This window comes from Melospiza melodia, chromosome 16 (assembly GCF_035770615.1).
Source record: "Melospiza melodia melodia isolate bMelMel2 chromosome 16, bMelMel2.pri, whole genome shotgun sequence".
NCBI lineage: Eukaryota > Metazoa > Chordata > Aves > Passeriformes > Passerellidae > Melospiza > Melospiza melodia.
In genome coordinates, this window is record NC_086209.1 from 19,858,039 (window position 1) to 19,870,682 (window position 12,644).

At 54.9% G+C, this 12,644-nt stretch overlaps 1 protein-coding gene across 3 annotated transcripts in view; it reads left to right on the forward strand.

Moving 5' to 3' along the window:
- Positions 1-12,644, forward strand: part of MCF2 (MCF.2 cell line derived transforming sequence) — a 50,008-nt gene that overhangs the window by 1,038 nt on the left and 36,326 nt on the right. For all 3 annotated transcript variants that reach the window (XM_063170865.1, XM_063170866.1, XM_063170867.1), the window contains exons 2-3: positions 7,850-7,918; positions 8,438-8,552. In XM_063170865.1, the coding sequence (XP_063026935.1) occupies positions 7,850-7,918; positions 8,438-8,552 (184 nt within the window). The remainder of the gene's footprint in view (positions 1-7,849; positions 7,919-8,437; positions 8,553-12,644) is intronic.

Sequence of the window (12,644 nt, forward strand, 5' to 3'; positions counted from 1 at the left end):
CCAAACCAGGAGGGGAAGGACCCCCTCGGGTGGCTCCAGGCTCTCTGGAGGATGCCCACCTTGGCAGGAGTGGCAGCAGGCAGAGCCATCACTCCTGTTTGCAGCTGGTGGAGTGCTTGCAGCTCTGCTGATTACAGAAAAGACACACTGACCCTAAAAAGGCTCCCTGTCTAGTGCCAGCCTTCTTGCCATCTTTGCAAGGCACAGCTGGGGTGCAGGAGGAATCTGTCAGGGGTGGGTCACAGGTGAGGGCTCTGCCAAGGTGCCACCTGCTTCCCAGAGCTGCTGTGTCCGTGCCCCTCTGAGGTGGTGCCACAGCACCTGCAGCTCTGCCTGCCCTGCCCACCTGCCCTGTTTCTCTCCCTGCACCCTGAAATGGGGCAGGTGCTGTGGGCAGGGGTGTCATGGTCAGTTAGCAAAGGGGGCTGCTGGAATGGATGGGGTTAAATGCTCCCTGTGCTGCTGTGGCGTGGAACAGCATGGATGTGGTTAAATGCTCCTCATGCTGCTGTTGGTGTGGAACAGCATGGATGTGGTTAAATGCTCCCTGTGCTGCTGTTGGTGTGGAACAGCATGGATGTGGTTAAATGCTCCCTGTGCTGCTGTGGCATGGAACAGCATGGATGTGGTTAAATGCTCCTCATGCTGCTGTGGCATGGAACAGCATGGATGTGGTTAAATGCTCCCTGTGCTGCTGTTGGTGTGGAACAGCATGGATGTGGTTAAATGCTCCCTGTGCCGCTGTTGGTGTGGAACAGCATGGATGTGGTTAAATGCTCCCTGTGCCGCTGTTGGTGTGGAACAGCATGGATGTGGTTAAATGCTCCTCATGCTGCTGTTGGTGTGGAACAGCATGGATGTGGTTAAATGCTCCCTGTGCTGCTGTGGCATGGAACAGAACAGCATGGATGTGGTTAAATGCTCCCTGTGCTGCTGTTGGTGTGGAACAGCATGGATGTGGTTAAATGCTCCCTGTGCCGCTGTTGGTGTGGAACAGAACAGCATGGATGTGGTTAAATGCTCATTGTGCTGCTGTTGGTGTGGAACAGAACAGCATGGATGTGGTTAAATGCTCCCTGTGCTGCTGTGGCATGGAACAGCATGGATGTGGTTAAATGCTCCCTGTGCTGCTGTGGCATGGAACAGCCCCATGTGCTGCTGCAGCAGGAGCTGGTGCCACGGCCGTGGGCACACAGTGGTGCCCGTTTGCTGTGAGCTGTGCACTGAGAACCAGGTGAAAGCAGGCTGTGGGTTTCTTCTGAGCATGGGCCCTCCCTCCCAACCAGCTTCTGGCAGATGACCTTTGTGAAATGGTCATACAGAGCCAAAGTACCCCCACAAAGGCACACTTGTGTGGTTATAGCTGCAGGATCCGGACCCATGATTTGGCATCCACGCAGGTTCTGAAAATAAAACGTTGACAAAGAGACGAAGTTGAGTAAGGCCCTCCAAATCATGAGATTAAAAATAAATCAGAAGCTTTTTTCCCTTATTGCCAATTTCTGGGTGTTCAGGCTGATCTGGGACCGTGTTTTAACCATTTCCCTACATGCAGCAGTTCTGGAAACCTGTTGGCTGTTTTTAGTAGAAGGTGATTCACCCGTACCTGCCTTGGATAGAAGCCAGTGAAAGTCCCAAGCCCTTTGTGGGCATTCCCATCTCTAGGATGTCTCGGGCTCCCCCAGAGCATGGCAGAGCCCCGACAGCCCTGGGCTGGCACCACCCAGGCCCTCGGGTGGCCCACGAGCAGGAGGAGTCTGGAGCACCCAGTAGTACGTGGGATGTGCTTCCTCTCCCCACTGCACATTTCTACAACCACTTTAATGGTTATCATTCATGTACCAGGACAAAAGTGAAGCGACAGCAGGGCTGCGTGGGAGAGAGCAACCGAGGTGTAAAACACGGTGGGGGAAAGAAAGAGTTCCCCAAAGAGCTCTGTTTGCCACTGAACGAGAGGATGCTTGGAGACACAGAGTGCCGGGATGGGGGTCAGAGCTGGGACGCTGCCCTGGTTGTGAGAGCCTCTGTTAGTGCAGGTTTGGGCAGGTGGGACTTGCAGGGGAGTCCTGGAGCCCCAAGCCAGCCCCAACCAGGCACAGACCAGCCCCGTGTCGCTGTGACAGGGGCTCTGGGGACGTGTGCTGGGCACAGGGCCCTGCTCAGCCTGCTCTGTGCCAGCCTCCCTCACGCTGGGCAGTGCCAGGGGAGGCAGGGTGAGGAGTGTTGGTGGCAGTGCTGCCTTGTTTTCTGCATCCCTTTTTGCTCCCAGGCCACGCTGGGTTGGTTTGAGGGCAGGGGTGAGTCAGGATGCCCTGGGCAGAGCTGTTCCCTCGCCCAGCACGGTTATCCTGCTGCTCTGGGGTGTCTGTCAGGGCAAACAGGGCTGGCGCAGCAGCAAGCACCAGCAGTGCCCTCCCCACCTCCCTTTCCATTGCACAGGAACAGATCAGCTGCATCTGCAAATGTGCTTTTTCTTAGTGAGAGAATGCCAGAGTTGGGCATTTCCACTTTCAGTTCAGGAAAATTTGTGTTTATTTTCCCTTGCTCTACAGTAGAGTTTCCATGTGATGCCGTTGGGGGAACCTGGCTGCATGGTTTAGTTTCCTGGCTGTGTCAGCTGTGAAAGAAATTGTTCCAGTGTCCTCGGTGAACTTCAGCTTCTCCAGGCAGCCAATGGGGCCCAGGATTTACTGCTGAAATATCTCCCAGGAGTTACTTTGTGCTGGAATTTCTCTGAAAAATCAGCGTTTGCATGGTGCTCAATGACGATGGGGAGGTTACTGATGTCTGTACATTTTTATTGGGTTTTGGAGTGTTTTGTGCTGCGTGGCTCTGGTCTGGGGGCTGGTTGTGTGCACTGGGAAGGTGTGTGCTGCTGGCAGATGCTGAATGTGCCTCTGCCTGCACAGCTGGCAGGGCAGCCCAGCTGCTGATGGCAAACACAGGCATGCTCTCTTTGGTGAGGGAGGAGTGACTGGAACTGGAAAAAGGAGAAAACCAAAGTACATTGGGGCTGTTACATGTTAGAAATGCAGGAAACTAGATTTTCTCAGCTCCCACACTGAGGCTGAATCCAAAAGAGGCGGTGTTGGGAACCTTTTATTGCATTTCTCGCAGCTGACGTGAATTCATGTATGATGGAGCTGGCTTTTATCTTCCCAATTTGTGCTTCCTTTGGTGTGATATCAGAGCGGGGTTTCTCTGATTGGCCATGGAAACATCACAGCATAGCAGGAGGCAACAGCTAAGCCCTGGTGCTGCCTAATTTGCTTTCGCTTCACCTTTTCTTAGCAAAGCTTCCCCGGTTTCTCAGCTGCTAAATATAAATTGCAAGAGATTCCCTCCCCACCACCCCCAGGCCCCAAAACTCCATGGTCTCCAGCAGAGGGGATCTTCTAACCTCCCCTGAACTCCCTCCCCTTCCTCCTCTTCCTCATCTTCCTCCTCGTCCTCCTCCTCCTCTTCCTCCTCCTCCTCCTCCTGCATGGCTCAGTGCACACTGGGTGTGGTGGTGCCACCCTGTTTGGGCACAGGCTCCTGCTGGAGGGTGGCATTGGGCTGTCCCATGGGGACACTCTTCCTTGGGTCACTCGCACTGCCTGGGTGATGTTCCTCAAACCTGAATTGCACCCAGTTAACATTTTCTGTTTCTTGTCTTCTTTTCCTTTCACAGCACCTTTTTTTTTTGCCTTTTTCCTCTTATCCCCAGCACGTCTAAATCGAAGCCTTTTGGAAAGGTCGTTGTGGTTTTTCAGGAGCTCTCCCTTTTTGGCTGTGTGGTTCTTGGGGAGCATAGCCCAGGCTGGGAGTGGGGATGTGTCTGAAGCTCTCAGGCACATGAGCCCCAAAAGGGCTCACAGGAGAGGCTCAGCCCTGGGTCAGAAGATGGAACCATCTGCTGCTGCTGCCCACGCTGTGTTGGAGCAGGTGCTTGGGGACAAGGGAGAGAAGGAGCTTGGAAATAGAGTGAGCTGTTCCTTAAAAATCCCCCCAGTCTGAGAAGAGAGAATTTAGGGTGTGCTTGAGCCTGGTGAGGTGACCAAGCCGTCGCTCCTAGGGATGGACTGATGTGGTGGGATTTGATGTGCAGGACTCCAGGCCTTGCAGGGGCCATCCCCCTCAGGATCAGCCCATCACATCTCCCATCGGACAGCCATTTATAAAGCTCATTGCTGGCCTTTCCCTGGGAGGAGAGCTGCTGTGGGCTGGCTGTGGGCAGGCAGCAGTGCCTGCAGGCTGGGGATGGGCAGGGGATGGGCAGGTGAGCCCCTGGCCACAGAGGGGAGGGAGCTGTCCCCAGTGGGGACAAAGGCCCTTGCAGCACTCACAGGCGTTCAGGCTTTCTGCCATAAATATTGTAGTGTGGCTTTTGTGTCCCCACTTGGCACGGGGAATGGCACACCGGCTGGAATCCCAGGGAATTCCATGGTTCTGCCCCGTGCCCAGGTTGGACCAGCACCTGCAGCAGGGTTCAGCAGGTATTTATCACTGCCCTGGGTGCCAGTGCCACACACAGAGCCATGGGCACCTGCAGCAGGGTTCAGCACTGCCCTGGGTGCCAGTCTGACACACACACAGAGCCATGGGCACCTGCAGCAGGGTGTTCAGCAGGTATTTATCACTGCCCTGGGTGCCAGTCTGACACAGCCATGGGCACCTGCAGCAGGGTTCAGCACTGCCCTGGGTGCCAGTCTGACACAGCCATGGGCACCTGCAGCAGGGTGTTCAGCAGGGTTTAGCCAGTCTGACACACCATGGGCACCTGCAGCAGGCTGGGGGCTGCAGGGTCCTCCCTGCCCTTGGCATCAGGGTGCCCATGGCCCTTTGCCAGCCCTGCTGGCACTGCCTGTTCTGTCCCAGGTGGGCACCTGAAGCCAGTTTGCTCCTGGCTACCCAAGAGTTGGCTCTCACCTGCAGGAAGCAGCCCCAGGACCTTGGCTGTGCCCAGAGCAGGTTCCCGAGTCACCTTGTGGGCAGAGCAGGCTGCGTGCAGGAGCACAGGGAGCTGCTGTGTGCCACACGTGCCGTGGGCTGTGTCCATCTCAGCAGCCTCGTGCCACCTGTGTGTGCCAGCCCCTCCCAGGGCTGTGTGAGCACCTGCTCTGCCTGTGCCAGGGAGAGCGTCCTGTGCTGGCCAGGACAGACTGACAGCAGAGTGTCCTGTGCTGGCGGGACAGACTGACAGCAGAGTGTCCTGTGCTGGCCAGGACAGACTGACAGCAGAGTGTCCTGTGCTGGCTGGACAGACTGACAGCAGAGTGTCCTGTGCTGGCTGGACAGACTGACAGCAGAGTGTCCTGTGCTGGCCAGGACAGACTGACAGCAGAGTGTCCTGTGCTGGCCAGGACAGACTGACAGCAGAGTGTCCTGTGCTGGCCAGGACAGACTGACAGCAGAGTGTCCTGTGCTGGCCGGGACAGACTGACAGCAGAGTGTCCTGTGCTGGCTGGACAGACTGACAGCAGAGTGTCCTGTGCTGGCTGGACAGACTGACAGCAGAGTGTCCTGTGCTGGCTGGACAGACTGACAGCAGAGTGTCCTGTGCTGGCCGGGACAGACTGACAGCAGAGTGTCCTGTTCTGAGCAGGACAGACTGACAGCAGAGTGTCCTGTCCTGGCTGGACAGACTGACAGCAGAGTGTCCTGTCCTGGCGGGACAGACAGACTGACAGCAGCCCAGCAGTGTCCTGTCCTGGCTGGACAGACAGACTGACAGCAGCCCAGCAGTGTCCTGTGCTGGCCAGGACAGACTGACAGCAGAGTGTCCTGTTCTGAGCAGGACAGACAGACTGACAGCAGCCCAGCAGTGTCCTGTCCTGGCTGGACAGACAGACTGACAGCAGCCCAGCAGTGTCCTGTCCTGGCTGGACAGACAGACTGACAGCAGCCCAGCAGTGTCCTGTCCTGGCTGGACAGACTGACAGCCGGGGATAGCAGGGTGCTCTCGGGGCTGGTGCCAGCCCTTGGTTCCCAGTGTTTGCCCTCAGGCTGGGCTCAGTGGCTGGCACAGGGCGGGTGCCAGGGTGGGTGAGCTGCCCAAGGAGTGGCTCTGGTCACAATCAGGCTCTTGTTGTGCCTGGCCTTGCCCTGGGCACATCCTGCTCCGTGTCCTGTTGGGCTGTCCCACAGGATGGGCACAAACCCCTCCTGCACCTTGGCAGGGCTCTCAGGGCTCTCGGTGCCTTGTGAAACCTTTAAACGATGGTTTTTAAAGGTTTAAAGGTTTTTAAAGGCTCCCTTTCTGCAGCCTGTTTCCTGAGCAGCCTCAGTGCAGATAGCAGTGACAGCCGTGCAGAGCCCAGCCCAGAGCCCAGCCCTCCTTTGCTGCCAGCCTGGGGCTGGGGCTGCTCTGGGGTCCCAGCCCAGGCCAGGGGGGCTTTGGGGGCGGCCAGGGGGGGCTTTGGGGCCTGGGGACCAGGCAGCCCACGCTGGTTTGTGACAAACACATGGGCACAGCGTGGGCTCGTGTCCTGTGCTTTCAATGGCACGCACGTTTGGTGTCATCTGGTACGTGCGTTGGAGCTCATTAAGTTGTTAAATGTGAATTTTATCAGTAAGAAACCATTGACCTGGTGAAAAAAGGAATCAGCAAATAGAGGAGAAATCTCTTGCTGCTGCTTGTCCTCAAGCTGGGTGAAGAGGTTGAATGAGAGACAAATATTTGAAATATCTTTGCAAGACAAACTTCTTCCTCACCAAGAGCAATTCTAGGGCCTGTTAAAATCAAGAATGTTTCTGTAGAAGCCAGTGGGGCTGGGGCTTCATGCTCAACAAGCAACAATCCAGTTTTTATCTGCAGGAGGGAACCCAGCAGTGTGTGTGGCTGGAAGGGCAGAGAGCAGCCCTGGCTGGGGAATTTGGGAGGCACAGAAAGCCCCAAACGCACCTGGGCTGCAGCACCCACAGCCAGAGCAGGCCTGGAAGCCCTGCAGATGAAGGAGAAGTGACCAGAAAGCTTTTGAGAACAGGGAAATAGAGCAAATATTGATTATGCTGGAGTGTGCTGAAGTATGCCGCCTGTCTGATCTAAAACAGCCAGAGATTATTCCCTAGGACCAACTCTGGGAAATAATCAGTGTTCAAAATTTGATTATCAGAAAGCCCAAGGACTTTAATCTGTATAGATGTGCTTCAAAACATTTATTTGCAGGAACAAGGATATTTGATTTTTAGCTGTCATTCCATTTATAGATAATCCAGGAAAATGTCTGCCGGCTGTAAGCTCCTGTGGGGTTTGGTCAGTGTGGGCTTTGTTCCCTTCTCCCAGGGAGAGGTGAGCTTGTGTGTGTTGTTGTGCTGTGCTCCATTGCCTCTGAATGATGCTGGTGCTCAATGTGCCATTGCAACAGCTCTGCCATGATTTAATTAGGAGGAAATCTAATAACTGAGCCTAGGAACAGCAGCCTCTGCCACGGCCCCGTGCCAGGTGAACGCCTGCTTTAGGAGCTGTTTGTGCAGCATTAAGGGCTGTCCCAGCCTGGCCCAGGGCTGCAGCTCCCAGCAGGGGCTCAGCCCATGCCTGGCCAGGGCTGGAGGCACTGGGGGCTCGGTGATGCAGGCAGTGGCATTGCTGACTGCAAAATGCAAACATTGCACTGGGGGTGGGTATCGAGGGGAGGGCAGTGCTCCCTCGGTGCATTTGGTGCAATGCATCTGCTGCTGATTGGTGGCTTTCACCCTGCTGCAGTCATTAGAAACATGAGAAATAACATCTCTAAGGTCTATATATCCTTTATTACACAATTTCATGTGTAGTTTAGGGAAGTTCCACCTTTGGATTAACTCATTGATAAATGTGTTTGCTTTGGGTTTGTGCTTTATTTTGATTGCTGCTTTTCCCTTTCTCCAGAAACTGCAATACCCATCTGTGCAAAGGACATCAGTGATGATCTGATGAAGGAGTTTGCCTTTCTGTCTGGTGAGTACAGAACATCTTCAGGGTCCCTTTTCCCCTGTGGTAGTGAAATACTCCAGAGAAAGTTCTTGCTGTTTGTCAGTGATGCTTCCCACAGGCTGTTAGCCACCAGGTGGTACCCAGTGCCACGAGAAATGCTGTTAATAAATCATGGGGGCCCTTTGGAACAGCAGATTGGGTTTCTGTCTCGTGCCACTGTAAAACATTCTGACTGCCAGCGCCCCATGCATTACAAGCCCTTTGCTGTGAAATGCATTTCTGTAGGCTCCAGAGCAGTGTGTGTGTTTGCCCTCGTGTTTCTGATTTCTTGTGCTGTGCTGTGTAAAGCACACTCAGTGGATGAAGGAAATGCTGGTGCTGAATGCATTTGTTCCAGCACCTGTGAGCTGGGCTCAGAGGCAGACTTGGCTTTGTTTGGCTGCCCCGGTGCTGTGAAAGCCCCGTGCCAGGGGCAGTGAGTGCCCTGAGCTGCTGGTGCCCCTCAGCAGTGCCAGCGCAGCCTCCAGCCCTGTGTGTTTGCAGGTGGAAGGGGCAAGGACAAGGCCTGGATCATCACCCTGCCTGACAACGCTGGCTTCAACCAGGTGCCCGAGGAGAGCGTGGCCAGAGTGCTCAGCTACCTGACCTCAGTGCCCAGGTAGGAGCAGTGCCAGCCCTGGGTGGGCACAGAGTGCTCACCTGCCTGACCTCAGTGCCCAGGCAGGAGCAGTGCCAGCCCTGGGTGGGTACAGAGTGCTCAGCTACCTGACCTCAGTGCCCAGGTAGGAGCAGTGCCAGCCCTGGGTGGGTACAGAGTGCTCACCTGCCTGACCTCAGTGCCCAGGCAGGAGCTCCTGTTAGCCCTGGGTGGGTACAGAGTGCTCTCCTGCCTGACCTCAGTGCCCAGGCAGGAGCAGTGCCAGCCCTGGGTGGGTACAGAGTGCTCACCTGCCTGACTGCAGTGCCCAGGTAGGAGCTCAGCCCTGCTCTGGGTGGGCACAGAGTGCTCACCTGCCCGTCCTCAGTGCCCAGGCAGGAGCAGTGCCAGCCCTGGGTGGGCACAGGGGCACAGAGTGCTCACCTGCCTGACCTCAGTGCCCAGGCAGGAGCAGTGCCAGCCCTGGGTGGGCACAGGGGGTCCTGCCTGCCTCGGGCAGGGCTCTGCAGGTACCCCAGGGTGGGTGAGGGCTCCCTCAGCTCCCAGAGCAGGACAGGGGTGCCAGCCCTTACAGTGTCCAGGTGTTGTGTGTGCCAGGAGCTGCAGGGAAGGAGTGGGCATCATCCCTGTGACCTGGCAGCTGGAATGTACCGCGCATTTACTTGATTAAGTTTCTAATTAGCAACAAGCTTTCCTCAAGCTTTGGCGTGTGTCACTGCTTAAATATAGCATGGCACTGCAAAATAATGTTTTGGCGTGTACAAATAGGGAGTCACTGCTGTGGAAAAAGAGAAATGGAGCCAGAGGAAGAGACTAATTCCAGAACAAAGCCTTTGGGGTCCCTGTGGCAGCTGATGGCTCAGCAGGGAGCAGCAGCTCCCATTGCCTGCCCGTGTGCCAGGGCTGAGCTGCTGGCACTGCCCGTGCCCCACACAGGGCTGTGGGCTGCATTAATGGCCCTCCCATTCCTGCTGCTCAGCCTGGTGACTCAGTTACCTGGAGTCCTTCATTTTCTGGAATAATGCCTGTTTTGGCAAATTCTGTCCTGCAGGGAGAGCAGGCTGGCAGCAGCTGGATGGGAGCTTCCCACCAGCAGCTGCTTTGCAAGAAGTGTGGAGTGTTCAGGCACCTCTGTTCAAAAAACAAAACCCAAAAAGGAGCCTCTGGCTCCTCTGCCCTCTTTTTGATGGACTCTGAGGGTTCAGGGCTCCTGGCCAGCAGGAACAGGACCCAGGACCCTGCCAGGTGTGTTCACCCTGTGCAGGCAGCCCTGGTGTGTGCATCTGCCCTTCCCAGCTCTGGCTGGCTCTCCAAGGCTCCTCATCCCACCCTGGCATTAGCATGATGAGCACTCCTGCTGTCCCTGGAATGGGTCAGACTCAATCCAGAGACTAATGAGAGCTGCGAGCTCGCTGGTGACTCAAACACGTTCAGCATGTTTCAGTAAAAGCCCTTTGATCATCCTGCTCTGCTCCTCCTGCCCCCACAGCAGCCTGCCCCGTGTCTGACCAGCTCAGGAGCATGTGCTGCCCAGCACCTGGGGCCTGCAGGGCTCGGGGGCCCAGGCCAGCATCACTGTGCCAGCCCTGGGTGCACATCCCCCAGCAGCATCACGTCGTGGGGTTGCAGTCAGACTTTGGCCAGAAAGCCCCTAAGAGAGGGAAATATTTCCCTGCCAGAGGTGTTTCATTTCCCCAAATATCAGGGTTGGGTGGTATTTCATTTCCCCATATATCAGTTAGGTGGTATTTCATTTCCCCACCCACACCTGCTTACCTGGCTGTGCAGGGCAGATGAAAACCACACACCCCTGCCAAGGAGCTGATGGTGCCCTGCCTGTGCAGCCTGGGAACACCTCAGGGCCGGCAGCTTTGTGGTGTTTGGGCAGGCTGAATGGTTTGGAGTATTTTGGGTGAATTCATGGGGCACCCTTCTCCTGGAAATCACTGCTGGATAAAGGAGATGGATGCTGGAGGCTGCTCCTCAGGGCAGAGCCAGGAGGAAGGTGGCTCTGCAGGCAAGTGAATTTTGGGTGTTCCTGGGAACTGCTGCAGGCAGGAGGCAGCTGCAGGAGGTGCCTGTGTGCCTGAGCTGGAAGGGAGAAGGAGCAATGGGTGCCCACTTTGTGTTCTGTGCTCATCCAGCTCCAGTGGTGCAAAGCTGCCAGGGCAGGTTTGGAGCAGGCATTGGGAAGCATTTATTGCTGAGGGGGTGTCAAACACCAGAACAGTTTCCCTGGAGATGCCATTGGTTCCCCAAGCTGTCAGGGTTCAGGGGGCATTTGGACAATGCCCTGAACACATCTCCTGGCTTTGGTCAGCCTGCTCAGACACCTGGACAGGTTATCACTGTGGGTCCCTTCCTGCTGAAATGTCACATCCTCTTCTGTGCTGTTCTGTTCTCTCTGACTCACAGCTTGTTGGTGACTGGACAGGCTTTGGTGTTTGGACAGGCTTTGGTGTTTGCTGCAGGCTGGAGTGAGGTGCAGAGTGCTGAGGGCTGTGACACAGAGCAGTGGCACAGTGGAGGTGCTGGTGCCTGTAAATATCCCTGGATTTCAGCATTGGGCGGGTCCTGGTGCTCTGATCCCACCAGCACCAGGGACCCTCTCAGGGCTGTGCTCAATCTCACAGCTGCAGCCTCCAGGGTCCAATTTCAAGTCCTGCAAAACATCCCAGGTCTTTATTTTCAGTCTGGTGCATCCAAAAGTGACAAGAAGCACCCAGAGAAAAGCAATCCTTGCCCAGGTTATCTGTCTGCATCTTCCTGCTGCTGGATGCAGACAAAGAGCCCTCAGAGCCTTGGTAGAAAGCATTGATTTATTTTTATTGTCGCTCTAAAAGGTACATCACAGCCTGGAAATCGGATAAACTTGCAAGGCCTGGGTTGCAAATGGTCCCAGACTTTCTCCACTGGCCTAGAGTAAATGACGGATTTCTCTCAGTGGGTGTCAAGGCTGTCAGACTGCTGGGAACTTCCCTCTGTTTCTGTAAGGGAACTGATAAAATTCCATTAACATGCTCAGAGGTGCTCCCTGAGCATAACCTTGTCCTGAGTTAATGACTTCAGCTTTTTTAACTGGCACTGCACTACAGCCTGGCTGCCTTTTCTGCATTCTGGGGGTTGCATTCAGGTTTTATTATGATTACAGCAGTTCTGTATAAACACAGCTTATTTTTTTCACTTACAGGCCCTTAGGGAACACCAGGGAAATTGGGAATTATTCTTTATAGCTCAGAGACATAGCTTTTAAAATTTTAGAGTGTGCTGAAAAACCCAAGGGTTTTATTTTTGCCTCAAACCAAAGGATCCTCTGGCCTGCTCCCACCCGCCTCGGTCACTTAGCCCGTGGTGGGGATGAGCAGAGCAGACAGAAACCTGCAGAGCTGTCTCACACTGCCCAAACCATTCTAAGCAAATAAAGGTTTTGGCTGAAAAGTCACTCACCATGCTCAGACTTTATTCCATGTGTTCTGTGTATGACCCATATGTAAAATCTGATGCTCATTTTCTCTGCTCTTTTCTTCTACTTCAAAGCCGCGGAATGAGTTCAAGTGAAACCTTTGCACTGTGGGTGTGAGGCTGCAGATCCACAGGATGTGGCACAGGGTGCCTTCAGTCAGCTGCTGTTGTGAGTCAGGGGGAATTGGAGTCCTGTTCCCTCTGAGCCCCACTGCCAGTTCCTCTGGAACGGGTCTGTCAGGGCTGCAGTGCCGCAGAGCAGAGCAGCAAGGTGTGCCCTGAATGAAGGCTCCTGCACTGCCTTCCAGTGCCTTTGTCCCTTTCCTGTAGAGAGTTTCCAAGTGTTGTCTGCCTCGTGCTGCCTCTGAGTAATCCCCTGTGTTTGCCTTGCCCAGCGCAGGGGTTAGCAGGGATGGTGCTGATGTTTTCCTCATGTTCAGATGGAATTCCCTGGGCTCAGTTTGTGCCTGTTGCCCCTTGTCCTGTTGCTAAGCTCCACTGGAAAGAGTTTGGGCGTTCGGGAAATTTTTTTCAAAGGGAATTTCAGAAATACTAAAATGGGGTTTGCATTCAGAGTTCTTGGATTTTGGGTTTTTTTGGGAACAGAGTCACTTTTCTTGGAACGTTATC